The sequence below is a fragment of the Hemitrygon akajei genome, chromosome 2 (assembly GCF_048418815.1).
Source record: "Hemitrygon akajei chromosome 2, sHemAka1.3, whole genome shotgun sequence".
In the NCBI taxonomy this organism is placed as follows: domain Eukaryota; kingdom Metazoa; phylum Chordata; class Chondrichthyes; order Myliobatiformes; family Dasyatidae; genus Hemitrygon; species Hemitrygon akajei.
Window position 1 is genome coordinate 141,994,943 of NC_133125.1, and position 23,626 is coordinate 142,018,568.

The 23,626-nt window shown below is 41.5% G+C and overlaps 1 protein-coding gene across 1 annotated transcript in view; it reads left to right on the forward strand.

Annotated features, from left to right (window-relative positions):
• pcca (propionyl-CoA carboxylase subunit alpha) overlaps nucleotides 1-23,626 on the forward strand; it is a 458,281-nt gene that overhangs the window by 256,385 nt on the left and 178,270 nt on the right. Inside the window, exons 17-18 of the mRNA XM_073028749.1 lie at nucleotides 16,993-17,103; nucleotides 18,973-19,078. Coding sequence (XP_072884850.1) covers nucleotides 16,993-17,103; nucleotides 18,973-19,078 — 217 coding nt within the window. The remainder of the gene's footprint in view (nucleotides 1-16,992; nucleotides 17,104-18,972; nucleotides 19,079-23,626) is intronic.

Genomic DNA, 23,626 nt, shown 5'->3' on the forward strand with positions numbered 1-23,626 from the left:
TTTTATATATTCAGTCCTGCAAATCAGACTCTTATTTGGTATATGTTTATGAATAGATAATTATAGACAATAGACAATAGGTGCAGAAGTAGACCATTTGGCCCTTCGAGCCTGCTGAGATCATGGCTGATCATCTACTATCAATACCCGGTTCCTGCCTTGTCCCCATATCCCTTGATTCCCCTATCCATAAGATACCTATCTAGCTCCTTCTTGAAAGCATCCAGAGAATTGGCTTCCACTGCCTTCCGAGGCAGTGCATTCCAGATCCCCACAACTCTCTGGGAGAAGAAGTTTTTCCTTAACTCTGTCCTAAATGACCTACCCCTTATTCTCAAACCATGCCCTCTGGTACTGGACTCTCCCAGCATCTGGAACATATTTCCTGCCTCTATCTTGTCCAATCCCTTAATAATCTTATATGTTGCAATCAGATCCCCTCTCAATCTCCTTAATTCCAGCGTGTACAGGCCCAGTCTCTCTAACCTCTCTGCGTAAGACAGTCCTGACATCCCAGGAATTAACCTCGTGAATCTACGCTGCACTTCCTCTATGGCCAGGATGTCCTTCCTTAACCCTGGAGACCAAAACTGTACACAATACTCCAGGTGTGGTCTCACCAGGGCCCTGTACAAATGCTCATTATTAAACTCCCCAGTTAAAAAAAAAGAAAATTTAATTCTTGAAAGTGAAATACAGGTTGATATGACTTTGGAAAGCTGTGGTAGGATTCAGATTTTGTTGACCCTCCCAGTATAATTATGGTGAAGTGCTGGTTAGCTGAAACATTGTCAGCCACTTTTCAGTGTTAAGAGCATAATCCTTGTGTTATAAATGTTGCAATAAATAAATTAATTTGTATATTCTATTACACAAACAGATTTTAAAAATAATTTAAATGTAACTCGGCAGGCCAGGCAGCATCTATGGAAACATTGACTATTTACTCTTTTCCATAGGTGCTGCCAGGCCTGTTGAGTTCCTCCAGTGTTTTGTGTGTGTTGCTTGGATTTCCAGCAAATGCAGACTTTCTCGTCTTAAATGTAACTATAATTGGAATGCAGTGCATTCCATTTCCTATTCGTAGCTGTAAGGAAATTAAGTTCATAATAGGTTTTCACAAATGTTTTTGGCATAAAAATCACAATCAATTATTTTTTTCAATGTAGAAACCGACTCTTGGTAAGCATTATACAGGGGTAGGTAGTGTTGAGGAAACAGGAAGTCTGCAGAAGTACTTGGACAGATTAAGAGAATGAGCACAAAGTGGCAGTTGGAATACAGTGTAGTGAAATGTATGGTCATGCACTTAAGTAGAAGGAATAAAGGTGATAATTATTTTCTAAATGGGGAGCAAATTCAAAAATCAGAGGTGCAAAGGGACTTGGGAGTTCTAGTGCAGGATTCCCTAAAGGTTAACTCGCAGATTGAGTTGGTGGTTAGGAAGGCAAATGCAATGTTAGCATTTATTTTGAAAAGATTTGAATATAAAAGCAAGGATGTCCTGCTGAGGCTTTATAAGGCATTGGTCAGACCACGTTTGGAGTATTATGAGCAGTTTAGCTCCCATATCTCAGAAAGGATGTGGTGGCATTGGAGAATGTCCAGAAGAAGTTTATGAGAATAATCCTGTGAATGAAAGGGCTAACATATAAATGGCATTAATGACTGGGCTTGTACTCACTGGAGTTTAGACAAATGAGTGGGGGATCTCTCTTAAAAATTACTAGATATTGAAGGGCCTAGATAGAGTGGATGTGGAGAGGGTGTTTCCAATCATGGGAGAGTCGAGAAGCAGCAGACAGAGCCTCAGAATGGAAAGATGTCCCTTTTGAACAGAGATGAGGAGGAGTTTCTTCAGTCAGAGAGGAAACTGTTGCCCACAGATGGCCATGGAGCCAAGTAATTGGGTGTATTTATTGAGGATGTTGATAGATTCTTGATTCATAAGGGCATCAAAGATTATGAGAAGAAGGCAAACAAATGGGTTGAGAGCGAAATTAAATCAGTCATGGTCAAATGGCAGAGCAGACTCGTTGGGCTGAATGGCCTAATTCTGCTTCTGTGTCTTGTGGTCTTATCGTTCTGCTTCCATGGTCAATTCAGCTCAGTCTGAAAGTAATTATTGATGTTATCAAAGTAAAACACTAGGCTTAGGGAGATACTACAGATAAAGCTGAAAGATGCTGGAAGTACTCAGCAAGTCAGACTGTTTCTGTGGACAGGAAACTGTGCAAATATTTTAGTTCATTATCTTTCATTAGAGCACAGTTTAATATTTTATGAGTGATACTTCTCAGCTTTTAAACAAAAAGTGTATTCGGCTGCAGCCTCTTTGCAGACTGTGTTAAGGAACTGGAACTGCATGACCTATGGATCACTCAGGAGTCTGAGGTGTTGACAGATAGGAGCGACAGGGAGGCAAACTCACCTCAGATATAAGAGGCAGATAGGTGGGTCACTATCAGGAGAGGGAAAGGACAAAGTTCTCCTGTGGTTGTTCCCTCAATAACAAGTATAGCACTTTGGATACTGTTAGGGTGATGACCAATTGGGAAAAGCAGCTACAACTAAGTCTCTGACACTGAGATTAGCTCCGTGGCTCAGATGGGCAGGGGAGAGAAGAAGAAAGTGGTGGTGATAGGCAATTGATGGTTAGGAGACCAGACAGAATATTTTGTGGATATGAATGAGACTACTGGTTGGTTGGTTGCCTCCCAAGTCCCAGGGTCAGAAACGTCTCAAATTGGATTCACTGCATTCTTGAGGAGGGAGAGCAAATCGATATCCTGGTACACATTTGTACCAACGCCATAGCTAGGAACAGGGAGGCAGTCCTGAAAAATGAATGCAGGGAGTTAAGAAGGAAGCTAAAAAGCAGGAACTCAAGCATACTAATTTCGGGATTGTTGCTGTGCCACATGTCAGGATGAGAATTACAATTGAATGTGTGGCTGAAGACTTGTTGGAGGGGACAGTGTTTCAGTAGATCATTGGGATCTCTTCTGGGAAAGGTATGACTTGTACAAAGGGGATGGTTTACATCTGAACTTGAGGGGTCCAATATCTTTGCGGGCAGATTTGTTAGAGCTGTTAGCGAAGGTTTAAGCTAGGTTTGCAGGTGGATGGGATCCAGACTGATAGGTCAGATGATGGAGCAGTTGGTGTAAGCATAGATACAATGTGTAGAAAGACTATGATGAAGGATAGGCAGTGGATGAGGCATGAATGCAGCTGGATGGGTTGAATTTTTTTTTACTTTAATGCAAGAAGTATCAGGAAGAAGGGTGATAAACTTAGAGCATGCATCAGCACATACCTTCTTATCTCTTCTCCTCAACTGCCTACCATCAACCCTGGTACCCCTCCTTCTTCTCTTTCTCCTATGGACTACTTACCTCTCCTGTCAGATTCTTTCTTCTCCAACCCTTTACCTTTCCCACCCCACCTGGCTTCATCTATCACCTTCTAGCTAGTCTTCCTTCCACTCCCCCCCCCCCCTTTTATTCTGGTGACTTTCGTGGAACTGGCGGAGGATGTTAACGAATTTATTGTGACAGCCAAACCTGAGGAGGACATCCCATAAGAGCTCTCTTTGCACAGTGTCGAATGCTTTGGCGAGGTTGACACAGGCCATAAGCAGGTCTTAATGTCGCTCCCGGCTGTGAAGATCATGTCGATTGTGCTCTTGTTCTTCCTAAATCCACACTGCATTTCAGGCAGCATTGACTCAGTGATGTTGCTGATGAGCCTCTGAAGCATCACCTTAGCCAGGACCTTTCCAGCAACAGAAAGGAGTGATATGCCTCTACTATTGCTGCAGATGGCCTTGTCACCCTTGTTCTTATAAATAACAACGATGCTTTGCATTTCTCCATTGCTGTGGGATGTTCTCGTCAGTCCAGGCCTTGGTGATGTACTGGTAGAGGGTGCGCATACACATGTACCCTCCGTTCTTCAGTAACTCAGCAGGGATATTGTCAGTGCCAGGGTCTTATTGTTCTTAAGGGAATGGACAGCTGATAGAACCTACTGGAAGGTTGGTGGTAGACTGCGGTCGTGGATAGGAGGAAGTTGAGGCAGTTCGTCCAGGATGGTGGGGTCTGCGTCAGAATCCTGATTAAGCAGGGTGTTAAAATGCTTAGCCCATCTCAGCAGAATGGTATTCTGATTCTTCAGAAGTGTTTGACCATCTGCTGTTTTCAGGGGAGTAACGCATCGATTTATTGGGCCATAGATGGTTTTGATAGCATTGTAAAAATTATGCATGTCATTATTATTGGCAAAGGACTGGATTTCATGTGTCTTTTCAGTCCACCACTCATTTTGTATGACCCGGATTGCCTTTTGCACTTTCCTCCGAGCTGCCTGCCAATGCTGTCTGATGCTGATGGATGAAGGGTTGTCTAAAGTTGCCCAGTGTGCTTTGTGCATGTCCTTAAGCAAGTTGTGGATGGTATCTGAGTTATCGTCAAACCAGTCTTGGTGGTTTCTACTCTTATGGCCAATGGATTGGGCTGCTGCCTCATAGAGCGCAGAGCTGATATAGGTCCACTGTTGTTCCATGGTATTTCTGAACTCAGACAAGGTTCCAGTTCCCTTAGTTTCTCAACTAGGATGCATCGAAACTCACTTCTTGCTTCTGTGTTTCTCAGGCGGTTGCAATTTAGCTGCTTTATATTGGGCTTTTGCAGCCGCGGGGGGGGAGGGGGGGACGCACTTTCATATGGTGCTTGGCCACAATCATACGATGGTCAATCCAGCACTCTGCACTTGTCATGGCACGGGTGATGGGAACATCCTTGATGTCACTATGTCTCACAATGATGAAGTCGATCATGTGCCAATGTTTAGAGTGAGGGTGCATCCACGAGGTCTTATATTTTGCCTCCTGCTAGAAGATGGTGTTGGTTATGGTAAGGTTAAGCATAGAGCAAAGAGTAAGTAGCCTCATGCCATTTGCATTGACCTTGCCAATACCATGCCTACCTAGCACTCCACTCCATATCCTGTTGTTCTGTCCCACTCTAGCGTTGAAGTCCCCAAGCAAAAGGATCTTATCATTCTTCGGGATCCGACAAAGAGCTTCATCCAATGTATGATAAAAGCATTCCTTGGCCTCATTCTCAGATGGCAAAGCTGGTGCATAGGCACTGAGAAGCGTGGCATAAAGTTTCTTTGCCGGGGGGATACAGAGGGTCATTAGTCTTTCACTAATGCCAACAGGTGTTTCTGTGAGACTTGATAGAAAGATGTTCTTGATGGCCAATCCTACTCCGTGGAGATGTTGTCCACCTGGGGGGAGACCTTTCCAGAAGAAGGTGTAACCCATCTCTTTCTCAGTTAAAGAGCTGCCTGGTCTCACTCAGGGCAGCAATGTTGATGTTGTAGCGCCTCAGCTCAGCAGAGATCAAAGCTGTTCTCTGATGAGGTCTGTCAGAGATGCCATACGAGTCCAGGAGAGTCCTTACATTTCATGTTGCCAGTTTTAAGGTGTATTGTTTCTTATTTCGACTGCAGTAGTGGAATAGCCCAATAGGTGCGGTAAGCTATCCAGGTGAGTGATTGAATGGGCAATTTTTAGGCCACCTTTTCTAGGCCCTTCCCCAATTGGGGTGAGCAGTGCAGTCCCTAAATAGGGCTGCTCAGTCGCACAGGGGTCTGCCGAAAACAGCTGCCACTCAGTCCCAGCTGCTAGCAACCAAATACCCTGTGCCGTTGCTGTGCAGGGTTCTGACTAGGAGCTCCCAGTCCCTTTGTACCTGCTCCCATTGCCAGATTCCCCATTGCCGTCAGACTTCAACCATATGTAAGGTCCAGGTATTGTTCACCATGGTCAGAGGTGGAGACCTGCGCAAGGAAAATATTAAAGTGCCACATAGGATGCACCATCCCCAGTAGCACTGTCTTCACCATGATGAGGTAAATCCCAGTGGCAAGGGTGAACCCAGGACAGGAGACTGCCAGGTCCTTGGCTGCAGGAGACTGCCAGGTCCTTGGTCCGTTAAGGCCTGCCTATTGTGCGCTGCCAGCACATTGCTTTTCTGTCAGGGTGTGCTCCCTCAGCCTTGTCTCAACAGACTTACCACAGGGCAGTGGGGCTATTTACCCACAGCTGGGACAGTGGTTGACGGGTGCCAGGGCGTGTCCACACAGCGTCTCTGGGGCCCGCTGCTGCTCCGAGATCCCCTGTAGTTTAGCCTGGGACTAAGATACCCAGTTTCTGCGTGTGGCCCCGAGAAGGCACTGCAGGAGTCTTGGTGGTGTAGAGGCACTGTACTGGCAGAAGGAGGCTTACATACTCGGCTCCTCTTTTCACCTTCTGTTAAGAAGGCTAGCCAGCGGCAATAGCTGTAAGCAGAGAGTAGCAAGCAGAGAGCACCATGCGGCGGCATGCAGCATGCGCTAACTACAAGCACTACTACACTAGACACTTCACACACACCCTGTGAGCAAATATTCCACCCACACAGCAGGAGCAGGATAGTGTGGGGGCAGAACCACCAATTTGGTCTAACTGGCACACCCTGAATCCCTAATTGGCACGATTTTCAAGTGATTGTTCTATTCCTTGATGTTGAAATGGCATCATGTTGAATGGATTGCTTTTACACATTGGCTAAACCGGTGGTTCCCAATCATTTTTTATGCCATGGCTTCCTACCATTAACTGAGAGGTCTGTAGACCCCAGGTTAGGAACTTATATAAAAATCAGCAGCAAATTATTTTACAATCCTATTTGATATTTTGCAACATAAGGCTAGGACTTTATACTGTTCTCTTGAAGATTAAAACACTTGCTGTATTTCTCATTCCCAAGTTAATTTGGATTGTTGTTTACCAACTGCATGGTGATTTTTGTAATAATCAGAAAGGATGCACTTAGTTTCTTGTCTTTGGAAAGTAGCAAAATAATTCTCAAATTGGCATCCTTTTTTAATTGGTTCTCTTTGAAAATGGAAAGTGTCAATGAGCTGTGATCATCATTTTGAGACCAAAGGATGTGTCTTTTGTGTAATTACTTCAAACACAATCCTTTATAACTTCCTGATTTCTCCATTGAGGTGTCACCAAAGGATCGGAATTAACTCTTGGATCTCTGTAGGGTGATGTTGATGTTGCAGATGAAAGCAAATTGGAAAAATTGCTGATTAGCTTGGACTTCACTGCATAACGAATTTGCTTATTTGATTAAGTGCTTAGTATAACTAGGAATTGAGCACAAGCCTAACAGAGTGTCTTTAATTTGTTCTGCCACTTCATTCTTGTATCAAAGGGAATGAAAACTATAGTCATGGATAGCTGTGAATCTCTTTGAGTTCCTTTACTCAGATGGTAGTAGAAGAAGTTAGAAAAGCATTGTTTGAATTGAGAGCAATAGAAGTCCCATAATATTATTTATTTAGAGATACAGCACAGCCTTCCAGCCCAATGAACCCATGCTGCCCTATATGTCCTACCAACCCCAAAAGTCTTTGAGATGTGGGAGGAAATTGGAGCACCCGGAGGTAACCCATGTGGGTTACGTGCAGACTGCTTAGCAACAGCGGCAGTAAATAAACTTGGGTTGCTGGCGTTGTAATAGTGTAATGCTAACCTATGATGTTCCCTGCACAAAAAAGTTATTTGGACCAGCAGGCCTTCCCAGCCTTCTTCATCTCACCCTTTCAACTTGTCCTTCTGCTTCACTCTCTATTGTCTGTTCATTCAACTTCCACTTAGTGCATGGATGCTCTTCATTTCAACAGTTCCTGTGGGAGCAAATTCCACACTTTCAGCACATAGTCCTACAACAATATTCACAACAGCATTAAAAACTTCATTTCGTCTGCAAACTTGTTCACCCACCTTTTCCACTTTACACAAAGAGTAAAAGTTCCAGAACAGATCCTTGCAGAACATCACAAGTCACAGACCCCAAGTCAGAATTTTCTCCATCAATTCAGCCATGTTTCCCTGGATTCCATGCCTCCTGAGTTTTTGAATGAACCTCCTCTGGGGAACCTTGTCGAACACCTTACTAAAATCCGTATGCATCACATCCACTGCTTTTCCTTCTTTAATTTGTTTTGTTACTTCCTCGATAAAGCCAATCAAGCTCATAAAGCACAACCTGCCACCCTTAAAGCCATGCTGACTATTCCTAATCAGACTATGCTTCTCCAAATGCATTTAAATCCTGCCTCTAAGAAACCTCTCAAATAGCTTGCCCACCACTGATTTAAGACTTACTGGTCTATAATTCTCAGGATTATCCCTATTACTTTTCTAGAACTAATGGAATACATTTGCCTTTCTCCAATTTTCTGGTACTATTCCTGTGGTCAATGGTGTCACAAAGATCATTATTAAATGTACAGCAATCTCTTCCCTTTCTTCCTTGAGTAGCCTGGGGTATCTCCCATCTGGTTCTAGGAACTTATCTATCCTAATCTTCTTCAAAAGTTCCAATAGTGCCTCTTTCATAACCTCAACATGTTCCAGCACATTAGCCTATTCTATGCTAACCTCATATTCATTAAAGTCCCTTTGACTGGTGTCATGGAATTTGTTGTTTTGTGGCAGTAGAACAGTGCAAGACATAAAATACTGTAAAAAGTGCAAAAGATGAATAATGAATTAGTGTTCATGGACTGTTCAGAAATCTGATAGTGGACAGAAAGCAGCTATTTTTAAAATGTTGAGTGTGGGTCCTTTGTACCTCTTTCCCAATGGTAGTAATGTAACGAGGTTTTGTTTCAGATGGTGAACATCTTTATTGACAGATGCTACCTTCCTGACATACCACCTTTTTAAAGATGTCCTTGATAGCAGGGAAGGTTGTGCCTGTGATGGAACTGGCTGAGTCTACAACACTCTGCGGCTTCTTGTGATCTTGTGCGTTGGAGGTCCCATCCCAGGCTGTGATGTGGCCATTTTGAATGCTTTCTACAGTACATCTGCAGAATTTGCAGGAGCCTTTGGTGGTATTCGGAATTTCTTCAAAGTGCTAATGAAGTAGAGTGGCTGGCAAACTTTCTTCATATGATAACATCAATGCAACTGTTTGGAAGGAGTAGTACATGGGAATTTACCATTAGGACCACTGCATTTTGATTAAAATCTTAGATCTGGAGAGCACAAATCTTTTAAAAAAGTGAGAAATATAAAAGACAGACTTTATGAAAATGTTCATGGGGGACAGACATGTAGCAAATAGAATATTTTACAAGGATGTGAGATGTGTGTTTCATTGGTGGAATGATTGTTAACAAATCAGTTGATGGAAGTGTACGGCATCCTGGACATTATAAAATGAGTACAAAAGTTAGGAGGTTCTGCTAAAACATAAAATATTTGTACCCAGAAAGAAGACAGTGGGATATCAATCAGTTGCAGAAGTGGGCAGAGAAATGGCAGATGGAGTTTAACCCCGCCAAATGGGAATGTTGCACCTTGGTAGGTCAAATGTTAAAGAAGCAATGCACTGTTAACACCAAGTTCCTTAGGTGTTGATGAGCAGAGGGACCTTAGGGTCCAAGATCATAGCACCCTGAAAGGGTGCTACATAGGTTGATAGGTGTTTAAGAATCTACATGGTATGCTTGCCTTTATCAGTTGAGGCTTTGAGTTCAACAGTCAGGAAGTTAAATTGCAGCGTTATAAAACTCTAGTTAGGCTGCATCTGGAGTATTGCACACATTTCTGGTCACCCCAAAATCAGAGGGATGTTGAGGCTTTGGAGAAGATGCCAAAGAGGTTTACCAGGATGCTGCTTGGATTAGAGGGCAGGTGCTGTAACGAGAATTTGGTCAAACTTGGGTTGTTTTCTCTTGAGTAGTGGAGACTGAGGGGAGACCTGTTGGAGGTTTATATGATTATGAGAGGCATAGATAGGGTAGATAGACAGTATCGTTTACCCAGGGTTGAAATGTCTAACTCCAGAGGGCATACATTTAAGGTGAGAAGATGTGAGGGGCAAGCTTGTGACAGAGAGTCGGGGGTGCCTGGGATGCGTTGCCTGGGGTGGTAGTAGAAGCAGATGCATTTGGGACTTGTAAGAAGCGTTCAGATAGACACATGAATGTGAGGAAAATGGAAGGATAGGGACATTGTTGAGGGAATTAGTTTAGTTGGCTGTTTAATTACTAATTTATTTGGGTTGGCACAACCCTAATAAATTAGTATTGTTCTATGTTCTAGTTCTGGGCCCTTACTTCAGAAGGATGTTGAGTCCTTGGAGATGTTGTGGGGATTTACTACTGTGGGTCTATCTGAGAGGGTTAGAGCAAATGGTGAAGTTGGGGTTGTTTTCCAAAAGGTGGAGAAAGCTAGGAGGAAAGCTGTTAGTGTTTACATTATTCTAGTGTTCTCGTGAAACTTGGTAACTGATTTTAAAATAATGAATGTTTTGTACAGAGAAACAGTTTCCAATACTTACCTCATTTAAAGTGATTAATAAGCGAACCAAAGTCGAAATCAGAAAAAATTTGTGTGGTTCATTTTGTAAAGAACTGTTGGATTGGGTGGGTCGAGGTTACTACTGAATGCGATTACAAAAAGACTGGATAACATGTGAAGGAGCAATATTTGCAGGGCTGTTTAGACAGGGGAGTGGAACCAGTTGGATTGCTGTGCAAAAAATCTGGCCAAGACTTAATGGGCCTTTATAACCTTTTCTAAAGTTACACTGTTCTCTGATTCTCCATTGGCGTGTTGTTTCTATCAGCTTTTGTAAAAGGTAGAAAAGCGGGAACATTTTGCAAAGCCATTGTATACCACTGGTTAGTACCAATTCTAGACTGTGCCTTTTAGGTGCTATTCAAGGCCCTTGAGAGGGGATTTAGTAGAATGATCACAGGAATGAGGGAGTTCAGTTCCATCGAAGGGCTAGTTCTTAGAGCAGAGGGACTCGAGGGGAGATTTACTGGGGTGTTCTAAATCACAAAGAATTTTGATCAAGGAAAAAAGGGGAAATGTTCCATGGTAGCAAAGTTGGTGACCAGAGGAGGCAGACAGAAGAACAAGAACAAAGAATCTCTTTTACACTAGAAAGGTGTTGAAAGCAGATTCAGTAATGACTTCCCAATAAGTGGAAAAATGTATGAGGCTTCAGAAAAGGTGCAGAGGGAACAGGATTTATAACTTACTGTTTTCAGAGTCAGTACTGTATAGGCAAAATGAATAAACAGCCTCCGTGTAATTCTCCAATGCTTCATATCTAGGTATGATCAAACAAAAATAGCTTTAGATGTCCATGTCACTCATTCCTCCTGTTAGCTTACTGATCTCCTTGTACATTAATTGCACAAACCACAAAAGGCTTTATGTGCAAGACAAACGGCTTAAGCAGTGCTTTGCTGAAGAAATAGTCCATTGGGGATCAGTGTTTAAGGCATATTCTTCAAAGATTATAATATTCAGACTACAGCATAAAATAATTATAACACTCTGGTAAACTTTATGTCTTTTAATATTAATGTTTAAAATCATTGGTGAACATCACAATGATTTCAGGAGCCTGCTGTTTTGTATCCTGGATGGAGCTCGAGTCTCAATTTCTGCACAACAGGATTGAAACAACAAAAGAAAACCTTCATCTAATATTGTCTGAATATCAATGTCATGGATGTGTTTTAAAAGGAATTAATGGTAATCCAATCTGACCTGAACAGTTTGATTTGGTTAAATGTTCAAATGTTTGGCAGGTATTGTTAAAATAAGAAATGCCAGGGTTCAGTACAAATGCTACACTTGAGTAACTCGGTGACATTTGAAAGTGAAAGACCAGAATTAAAAAAAACTAAAGAAATCACTTTCCTGGTCTGTTACTTTATAATCTGTGAAATTTTCAGAACTTGATATGTCCATTCAGCCCATTGTTTCCCTGACCATCGAGAGAGAGTTTATTCAGACTAATCTCATCTTTATTTGTGCTATCAGCTTGTAGCTCTGCAGGTGGCTGTACTGCATGTGCTCAGACAGGTAGATTATAAAATTAATAAGGTACCACCCCAACCTTGTTTTCTGAAGCGAGTTGAAAATCACTGTAGCTGCTCTAAAGATTATTTTGTTCCTTAACTCCACTGTAATCCTTGTACCTATTATTCAAATCCATGCCAACTAGATTTTGACCTCTCTGCTTTGGAGAATCCACCCCATTTTACCTCTTGTAATGTTTTTTTACACCTCAGTTAAAATTTTGTGCAGCCGTGTCTTTCCCAATGAAAACAACCCCAGCTGAGCCTGTCTTTGCTGATAACTAAACCTCTCCATCCTGTTGATATCCTTGTAAATCTCCTCTGAAGCCTCAAGCTGTTACATTCTTCCTGCAGTGTGACCAAAACTGAATGTATTAGTTCTCGCAGGAATATGTTCAACTTCAGTTCAATCAGATAGTGCCTGGCTTGGTCACTTCATCCAAGAAGTCGTGACCCATTTCATTAACTGTAGTCTCAGGTAGTGCTGAATCTTCTCAGTGGCTTTGACAGAAACTCAGATCGGCTAGAACTCCATTTTCAACATGATTTGCTCCATCTTTTTGTAATGTCAGGCAGGGTGTGAAGTGGGACGCCATCCTGAATCTGAGTGTTATGCACAATTTGTAAGGTTTTCAATCAGATGCATATAGGAAAAAATTAGATAAACACAGATGAAAAATGCTGTAAGTGCAAGGACCAGAAGTAGAAGAAATAAAGGATTGCAGAGGAATTGTGAGACCTGCTACAAATTTGAGTGAGCAGTCTACATTAATTAGCTGAGAGGGGCTATTGTATAGACAAGGGAAAGGATATGAAATTCAGAGGCATCCATATCACCACTGACTCCCTACTGATGCCGTGATCAGGAAAGTATACCAACGTATGTACTTTCTTCACCTTCTGAGATGCATTGCCATGTCGGTGAGGAGCCTCTTTCAGCTTTCTGAGAGTACAATAGAAGGTATCCTGACAGATTACATTTCAGCAGCTGCTATGCTCTGGATCGAGGAAAGCTGCCAAGAGTTGTAAACACAGGCCAGTCTGTCACAGGCTTGTCACTTCTTTCCATCCAGTCCATCTTCATGGAACATCACTTTAGGAAGGATTGTCAAGGAAACTTGCCACCCTGGGCATTCCCTTTTCTCTCTTCTACCAGGAGCTTGAAAGTCCAGACATCCATACTAAAGAACAGCTTCTTCCCCATGGCTATCAGACTCCTGCACCAATCATCTCTTTCACATCCGCTTCCCAGTGGTGCTGCCTTGTCTCTGACTCCCAATTCTACTTCATCTGTTAAAGTCACTTTTGCATTTCTTTTTGGAGTTCTTCAGACTGCACTACAATCTTTGTCCCAGTCTGTTGTTCTGCGCTTGTCTCTGTATTTATTGTTATTATTATTAGCATGTATACTATTTACTCTGAGTTTCATGTGAGCAAGAAATTTCATTGCACCCTGGTGTATACTGTAGTAAGCTAATCTGAATCTGAATGCTGTAGGGAGTGCAAGTCAGACTTGGAGTGATTGCAGTTGGTGAAGCCTTATGAAGTTGAAGAACTAACATAGCTTGTTGTTATGTCTTGTCCTACCCTCAGACCTACTCATGAAAAATTCAGTTCATCAATAATATTTGTTTGGAGTCTTCAATGCAGCAAAAGAGTCAACAAACAAAAAGTAACCAACTTTGAACCACATGGTGATACTGGGCCGCTGACCGAAAGCATGGTCAAAGAAACAATGTTTTGACATGCATCTTCAAGGAGGCAAAGGTTTAGGGCATATATGTCAAACTCAAGGCCCGCGGTGGAATTATCTTTGGCCCGCGAGATAATATCTAATTGCTATTAAAGCTGGCCCCAGTAATCGAAGCGCCTATGGCGTATGATATGGCTAATGCTGAGTTTATTCAGGTACCAGGTTTTCAGGGTTTTTAGTGTTTATTCGGCAGTCTTGCTCGGCAGTCTTCTTCATAAGAAATGGAATTTGTAAAGTGAAACACTTTGTAGTTATAGCAGAGACTGAGACACATGAGAGCAGGCTGAAAAAATGGAGGCAACGAAAGCTGCGTTCGCACGTGTCCGACTGATCCGGCCCGCATGAAGCTGCATTTTGCTCAATCCGGCCTGTGACCTAAAATGAGTTTGACACCCCTGGTTTAGGGCCTTGCATTTGAAGGTATACAAGAAATAACAGCAGAAGAACAATCTGCCCGTTTTGCCTCTGCGCCACTGATCTTCCCTTCCCTTCCCTTCATCTTTAAGTGTCATTAATCTTAGAATTGAATATACAGTACTCAGCAACAGAGACTCTACAACAAACTGGGTGGAGAATTTCAACAAATCACCACCTCATTATTAAATTAGCCTCTGATGGGGTGTAACTCCTTCTGCACTCAGATTAGTTTATTGTCATACACACCAGGGTGCATTGAAATTCCTCGCTCACGTGAAGCTCACAGAGTAAACAGCACACAAAGTAATAAGCAACAATAAATACACACTAAGTGTGTACTCAGCAGGTCAGGCAGCATCTGTGGAAAGGAATAAAGAGTCTTGTCTGTGTTACTCAGGATTTCTAGCATCTTCAGAATCCCATGTGTTTATAGTAGACACATCAATGAGCTCAAAACAACAAAACAGTGCAAAGATTATAGCCATTGCAATTGAGTCCTTTTCACTGATAATTCTATATCCAATTAGACCCTTCAGTGAGTTGCAGCTGCAGTTAAAATGGAGTATCAAAGTTAGCTCACCACGTATGGTCTGGCATCAATTCCAATGTTTGTTTGTCATGGAAGAAGTTTACTATTGGGTTAGTTTACCCCCTAGTCTGGTGTATGTACTGCATGGGTGCTGAACGGTGGTGTCTAAGGTAAAGATCTCATAGATTGTAAATGACATTGCGCTCCCAAGGGAAGGCATTCAGCAAAATATTGGAAGCACTTTCGTTGGATTTTAGCTCTAGACTAAAGCTAGTTCCGTTAAGTATGAAGAAAATCTGGTTTTGCTTTTAGCTGCAACACCACATGATTGAAAATAAGCTTGGCTATTTGGCCTCTGTTTGATCCTGTTAGTGTGTGGCTAATGTCTCGGCAATGTTTTGGAAGCAGCAGGTAGTCAGGAGAAGGCAGCTTGTGGGTCATCATTCTTCAGCCTGGCAGCTTTTCACACACAGATGTGGACCTTGTGAACTTTGGCTGAGGTCAAAATGAACCTCACATCCAACACTTGTGACGTGCTATTCGACAAAGTGAAGACAAGTTGACCTGCCCTATTTCGCCTTGTTTTTTTCTCCCCAAATTTGGTGGAACTGTAACATTATACTCATTTTATTTCATTTACCAGGCCCCTTGAAACCCTCTTTGCAGCGAAATGTAGATACATGGGATCTACAACTGCTCGACTTGCATATTTTACATTCTAATGATTTATTTATGGTAGACAGCCTTTTATGAGACTGATACCTTTGATGATATTCATATTGAAGACTCCTTTCAAGTAATGCTGTAAAATTATGAGCTTGAAATTTTATTGATTAATGTAGTGAAGATGATTTATTCATTTAGGTTCAAAGAGCCATCCTTGAGTTATTTTAATATTGTCTACCTATCAGAGATTCTTGCTACTATTGAAGTGTCGACTCTGTACTTGACATTGTACCTGGAATGATGCAGGATGCAAGTGGCAGGTTTTGATTTGTAATTCTTTTGGGTAATCAACTGAGAAATTCAAATCCCTGGCCAATGTTGTCGAGGACCATCTCTCTTCAGATCCGTTGGTTGCCATGAAAGAAACTTCAGCACATTTAGTTTCTCTTGTGAGCATGTTCAGTGTCGGTCAAGCAGTGATATTAGAAGAGCTCCCACAACTTTTCTCAGAGCCATATAAGATTGCAGCACAGAGAACGGCTAGCTAATTCTCCCATCAAACATGTGGGGAATCTTGATTGTAATAACCTAGAATTAATTCCAATGCCTTGCTCTCCCCCTATGAATTACTCTGTGCTGAATGTTGAGTTGCTCAATCCTTTAAAGAAAAAATGCAGTGATCTCCATTTTAACTTCTGTGAGGCTAAACATTGGCTGCTTTAACAGTTCTTTGCATGGTGGATTATTTCCTAAGTCCCTCACACCATATTTTGTGTAAGAGCTTTAACTCGATGTTATTCTTCCTAGATAGAAGGAAATATCCCATTGCAAAAGATTAGAAACCATTAAATCTCCCTGTAGATTATTCTGTCCACTGTTTCAGGTCCCTCACAACTCAATTCCTACTAATTTACCCATTTTAGTCCTGAACAACCAACTGTCCCTTACCTTCTGCTCAAGATGCCTACTCTTTGATCTTTCAATCTCACTTCAAGAAAACAATGCAATTAAAACATTAACTGTGATTTAACTGAACTGCCTCTGCAATTGCTGATATTAGATGGATTGTGAATGTTTATTGCCTGTGCATTTCTCAGCTGAATAGAACAAATAGAAGTAGTATTATAAACTATTTCTGAAGCTGCTGAAGGGGTTGAAAATCAAGGAAGACTTGGATTTCTCCAGTGCCTTCATGATCCTGTGATATTCCACAGCCAGTGAAGTCCTTTTGAAGTATAGTAATGCAGGAAAAGCAATGGCCAATTTATGCAGTGAAAGCTCCCACATAAGTGATAATTTTTATTTTCATGGTGTTGGTTGAGGGGATATTGGCCAAGTTCCTGAGGAGAATTACCATGCTTTTTAATATTTGTTGTGGAATGCTTTAGTCTGTGAGGGCAGATATTGCTTCACTTTAATGTCTTAATTCAAGATGGAGCTACTTTCTCGCATTAATTAGTGTACCTTACAGTTGTGTAAAATAGATAAATGTTTATGGATCAGGAATTGCAAAACTATTGCAGTTTAAAGTTATTTTTGTCTGGCAGAGAAATACACAGTAAGGATACCGCAGGTGGGTATTTTCACAGTAAGGGATATAATGATTACTCCAGGTAATGTAAATCGTGCCAAAGTCCTTCATAACACATTTCCTTCTCATTTGCAGGAGTGACTCACAATGTTCCCCTGCTCCGGGAGATTATAGTTCACCCACGTTTTGTGAAAGGAGACATCACTACAAATTTCCTTCCAGAAGTCTACCCCGATGGTTTCAAAGGTTTGTAACTGAAGATTCAATACACTTAAGACAGGTTTCTCTTGGAGCAATAGGTTCATGTTATTTTTTTGGATGTAATATATTCAATCAGTTTGCTTTTCAGATTGTTTGAAATAATTTTGGTTCAGCATGTAGCTCTTGACACCCATAAGAGTTTTGCAGCTGCAAGAACAACATAAACATATGACACAGGAGACTGCTGATGCTGGAATTTGGAGGAACAAACAATTTGGTGCAGGAACTCAGCAGGTTAAGCAGCATCTGCAGTAAAGGAATTGTTAAATTCCAAAAAAAATAATGCAAGGCCGTTGATCAAAGCAGAAACGCAAAGTTCTTTTTATGCCCAAAAGAGTTCTCAATCTGGAATTCCACTCCAGATTGCTATTCAGTGATCTTTGTTGAGAAGTGTTAATGGGAAGTCTCAGCTCCAAGGTTAGATTGGGAAACCTGGGGTGGTTCTCCTGGAGCAAAGAAGGGTGAGAGGGGATTTCATAGAGGTGTACAAAATCATGACAATTTAGGCAGAGTAGATGGAGAAAATATATTCATTTGAGTGGATCATTAAGGGGGGAGGGGTACAAGTTTGGGTAGAAGATACCCAGGACGAATATAATGGTGAGTGTCCTTGTGCAGAAAATGTTTATCATCTGCTATGCAAGGATGAAGGAACAACTTTATTTGCCATTTACATGTACATGTATTAGGAATTTATTAATACAACCAAAACATCACTTAACAATTATTAAGATAAGGAATTTTATAAAAAATAAACTTAAGAGTACAGATATGGATGAAAATGTGCATAAATGCAGAAATATCATCATGCATTCACAATATAAACAGCATTATAAAAGAATAGTTTAATGTGCCTGTAAGGATTCACTGCCTTTAAGGATGGTGGAAATACAATCAGTTAATGTTATCAAAAAGAAATTAGTTAGATATTTGAGGGAGAGAGTCACAGGGACAGTGGTGACAGGAGAGCAAGCACTGAGGCTGTCAGCTGGCCTCACTGACTCGGTCACTGAGTGGGTGAGGTTGCTCAGTGCTCCTGGCTCTGCTTAGCTCAGCTTCAGCCAGCCCCCTGATCGTTGTATTTCTATCTTGGGTGGAGGAGTGGGTAGGGAGAGAAGGCATGTTCCTCTGCATCTGGCAGAAGATGCTTGCTGGTAAATCCATCCTCATCCATTCTGGGTTGTTGGGCATTCATAACTCGGGAAGGACCTGTAACTTTATTTTATACTGTATGATAACAAATGAGTAAATTGGTTTATTATTGTTACATATACAGAGGTACAGTGAAAAACTGGTCTTGCATACTGTTTGTACAGTTCAACTCATTCCGCAGTTTATTGAGGCATGTAGTACTTGGGAAAAACAATAACCGAATGCAGAATGAAGTGGAATAGTTACAAAGGAAGTGCAGTGCAGACAGATATTAAGGTGCAAGGCCATGATGAGGTAGATTGTGGGGTCAAGAGTCTATCTTATCATACTAGAGGACCCTTCGGAAGTGTTATGACAGAGGATAGAAGTTGTCCTTGAGCTTGGTGTTTCTCAGGTACCTTCTGCACCAGTGAGAGGGGGAGAAGAGAAAATGTCTGGGGTGGGATGGTCTTTGATTATACTGGCTTATTTACTGGAGAAATTTGGAAAGAACCTGTTTCTGTCTGGAATGTTCGAAGCAAATGGTGTGGACACAGTTAAGGATAAACACAGTAGGTGAAAGGAATTGAAGGGTAGGCTGATTAGGTGAGGTGAAGGTTGGTGAAGTTTGTGTGGAACAATAACGTGGATGTATGGGACTGAAGAATCTGTTGCTGTGTTGCCCAATTTGTGTTATTCTATTCAAAGCTTTTCTCCCTACAGGACATAAGTTGTTGGATTCTGAGCACAAGGAGCTGCTGGCTACAGCTGCATCAATTTACGTAGCTTCTCAGCTGAAGGCTCAGCAATTTCTCCGAAGTTCTACAAGGTGAGAAATCTGTGACGTGACGGTTCTGCACTCATGCCTGAAGCTGCCCTCTATCACCAAGTCAGAATTTTAAAGGGAATACGTATTGGAATTCTGCTGACTTTTTTGTTGGATGGTGGAAGAATTGTTTATTAAATGAATTCAAATTCTATTCAGAACCACATCAATTCTGTTACAAACCATTTCTTCACATACTAGAACATGTGTATGTCATTTACATCAAATCACTTCAGCAGGGGTTGTGCTGGGCAATGTGCAAGTGGCACTGTACTTCAGGCACCAATATAGCATATCCACAACTTTAACCCTGACCTTATGTCCTTTTGGAACATAGAAGGAACCTGGAGCACCCAGAGGAAACCAACACAGTCCCAGGGAGAATGTACAAACTCCTCACAGACAGTGGTGGCAATCAAACTCCAATCTTACAGCTCTCACTATAAAGCATTGCGCCCCATTATCAGCCTAAAAAATAAAAGGGTGATGGCTGTGTTTATGTGGACAAGTTAATATGAAGTGAGAGGAGGATAAGCATTGCTTTTGTTCACTAGATGATCTGTTTTCCAAATATTTAATAAATATTTAATAAAAAGTGGAGGAAGATAGGGGCAGGTTACGACGTATTTGTGAATGGAATATTGTACTGACGATGGTACCATTTGTCAGCATCATATAGTTGCATTATTCTTCTGGGAGCTGTCTCTAAGTGGATAGTTGCTTTATCCTGATGCAGTATGCACAGTATTGAGGTAATTCAGATGCTGTTCCATATTCCCTGTGAAATTAGTTTTCATAGTTTCTCAGTAGTCAAACCAGAGCCAATGGAATAAGATAGGAAGAGATTTAAGGATTTTTGCGATTTATTGTTCAAGGGTATAAAGTGCCATCTTAATGTTAAATGGTTAACAGCAGTTTCTAACTGCAGTTACATCAGGTGTACAACATTAGTTGACCCAAATTGTCCATGTTGATGTTTCTGCTCCACACAAGCTTCCTCCCACCTCTCCCCGTCCCTCTGTGTATTTACCCAGCTTATTCCCTTGCTCCCTTCACTGCAATATCTCCCCATGGACCCCACGTATCGTGTTCTCACTATGCTTTGAGCAAAGACATTTCTCCTTTTTAATTTGGCTTTATTAACATTGATTTCACATTCACTTCCCCTGGGTTTGGAATGATGAATGATTGAACTACTGGTTATTATTTCTACATCCCCGACATTTGTAATTCAGTTATGTTTGTGTTTGTTGATATGGTGAAAATAGAGAGGAGAGGAAACAGAGTCTCTTAGTCTGATCCCACAGTACTTGTGGGAGGTCATGAGCTGGAGAAATGGGCTTATGATACTGTGGTCTTCCATATTGGCATCACCTCTCAACTTGGAACTGCTGGTGGGAAGGTATAGGGAAGTGTAGCAAGTACACTAGATAGGGTGGTTAAGAAGGCATATGTTGTGTTGTCCTTCATTGGTCAGGAGTTTGAGTTCAAGAGCCGGAAGGAAATGTTGCTGCTCTCTAGTATCCAGTTAGACCACATTAGAGTATTGTGTTCAGTTCAGGTCACCTTGTTATAGGAAGGATGTGGAAGCTTAGAGAGGGTGCGGAAATTTACCAGGATGCTGCCTGGATTAGAGAGCATGTCTTATGAGGATACTGTAGGTTGAATTAGCTAGGGCTTTTCTCTTTGGAGCAAAAGAGGATGAGTGGTGACTTGATAGGGGTTTATAAAATGGTAAGAGGCATAGATAGAGTGGACAAGCAGGTGATTGGAGTAAAGTTTGGGGGGAGGGTCAGAGGTAGGCTTTTTACACAGAGAGTGGTGGGTGCATGGAACACACTGCTAGGATTGGTAGTAAAGGCAGATATTAGGGACATTTAAGAGAATCTTAGATGAAAAACACACGATGAAGAAAAACGGAAGGGTTTGTGGAGGGAAGTATTAGACTGATCTTGGAGCAGGTTAAAAGGTCGCCATAATATCACAGGCCTAAGGGACTGTATTGTGCTGTATTGTTTTATGTTCTAAAACTTATTTCTCTTATATAGAAGTGGTCAGGGGAAGGGAATATATCAAAAATTACAAGCAGCACACACAAAATGCTGGAGGAACTCAGCAGATCAGGCAGCATCTATGGAAAAGAGTATAGCTGACGTTTCGGGGGTCTTGGCCCAAAACGTTGACTGGAACTTTTTTTTAAACCATAGATACTGCCTGACCTGATGAGTTCCTCTAGCATTTTGTCAGCTCCGTCGTGGGTAATAGCCTACAAAGTACCCAGGACATTTTTAGGGAGTGGTGTCTCAGAAAGGCAGTGTCCATTATTAAGGACCTCAGGCAGGCCCTTTTCTCACTGTTACCATCAGGTAAGTGGTACAGAAGCCTGAAGGCACACACTCAGTGATTCAGGAATAGCCTCTTCCCCTCTGCCATCCGACATTGAATCTTTGGACACTACCACATTTTTAAAAAATATACAGTATTTCTATTTTTGCACATTTTAAAAAATCTATTCAATATATGTAATTGATATACTTGTTAGCTTTTTAAATTTTATTTATTATGATTATTATTTTTTCTCTTCTTATTATGTATTGCATTGAGCTGCTGCTGCTAAGTTAACAAATTTCACGTCACATGCTGGTAGTAATAAACCTGATTCTTATTCTGATTCTGCCTGGCCTGCTGAGTTCCTCCAGCATTTTGTGTGCGCTGTTTGGATTTCCAGCATCTGCAGATATTCTCTTGTTTATCAAAAATCACATTTCATTTTCTGGCCTTCAGTCAGTAAACTATCGATGTGAAGCATATGATATTTAAAACTTTTAAAGTCAATTTTTCTGAATCGTACATCACTGTAGTCCTTGACTGGACTAAATATTTGTATACTGCTTAACTTCTATAGAGAGAGGGATTTGTTCTTCTCTAGTTGAACTATTGTGTGATATAGGAACATATACAAGGCACCCAGCATGAAAGTTCAGTCCCATTGATCAGAATCGTATACCTGTGCTGGTGCTACTATATTGAGAACTCAGACTGAAGTTTGATATTGGCAAATTGGTTTATTATTGATACGTGCCAAGGTGCTGTGAAAATCTTGTCTTGCCCGCTGTTCATACATGTCAGTTCATTACAATGGTACATTGAGGTAGTACAAGGTAAAGCAGAAACGAAATGCAGAATAAAGAGTTACACGTACTGAGAAAGTGCAGTGCAGGTAGATAGTAAGGTGCAAGGTAGAAGAGTAGGGCTATTGGTGATGTTCTCTCCTGGAAACCTGAAACCCTCAGCCCTGTCGACTTTGACTGTATGTGTTTGTTATAAGTACCCTTTGTTTCTTATATGTACCAGTACCTCAGAACTGAAAAGGTGGAATTGAAGAATTTTAGAATATCTGACCAAATGAATAAATTACAAATTTATGAATCATTGAAGACTACACTTTGAAAGGCTATGAATATAGATATGGATGACTAACTCATCATTATGAGTGGAGCAACGTGCTTGGTAAGCAGGACAGTGCCTGAGAGTATAATGCGTGATTAAGCTGTGGGTTTGGATTAAAATGCTTCTAGTTAATTAGCATGCAACCTGCAGTCAAAATGTGTGGGCTGATACTCCAGTGTCCCCACTCAGGTAGGCAGGAAGTCACATCTGCCACTGTGAAGATGAGATCAACTCCGACATGCTTAAAGACAACACTTTAGTGTGAAAGTGAAGCACAAACTTTGTCAGTTTACTACCTTCAACTACCAGCAGCCAATTAGAGCTCTTAGCTAAAGTTCATGTAACTCAGTGCACTGAAATGCCCTTGCATTGCCACATCTTCACATGAATAATACTGCTACACATTCCAACGATATTCCTGTTACTTTCTCATTCCTCCCATGCTGCCTGATATTTCTCTATATGTTAAGCCCTCCCCCTCACTATAATCCCCTATTCCATTCCCCTAAATATAGACCCTCCTAAATATGTTGACTTGTCTTTGCAGTATACCTTGCTCACTCTGTCCTCTCCTTGCTCACACACTCGTGCTGTATTTGATGAAGAAGGGCCACTAATGGAGCCATAGCTGGGAGCTGATGGCTTATATGGAAGACCCGATGTCAGACCAGAGTCCTGTCAGATGCTGGCTCTGAAATAAAAGTTGACAGTATTGCAGGTCAGACAGTGTCTGTGGAGAGAGAAACAGATTCAGTGTTTCATGTTGAAGACCCTTCATCAGTTGACCTGAAAAATTAACTGTTTCTCTTCCCACAGATGCCATCTTACAGTCCTGATGAAGGATCTCAGCCTAAAGTGTTCACTGTTTATTCCCTTCCACGACCGCTGTCTGACTTGCTTGAGTTCCTCCAGCATTTTGTTTGTGTCGCTCAAGATTTCCAGCATCTGTAGAACCTCTTGTTTAAAGGTTGAAAGGTTTATTTATGATCAAAGTACGTATCCATGTACAACTCTGAGATTCGTCTTCTCCAGATAACCACGAAACAAAGAAAGAACATGACAGTCATTCGGAGAAACATCAACACCCCCCTTGCAAAAAAA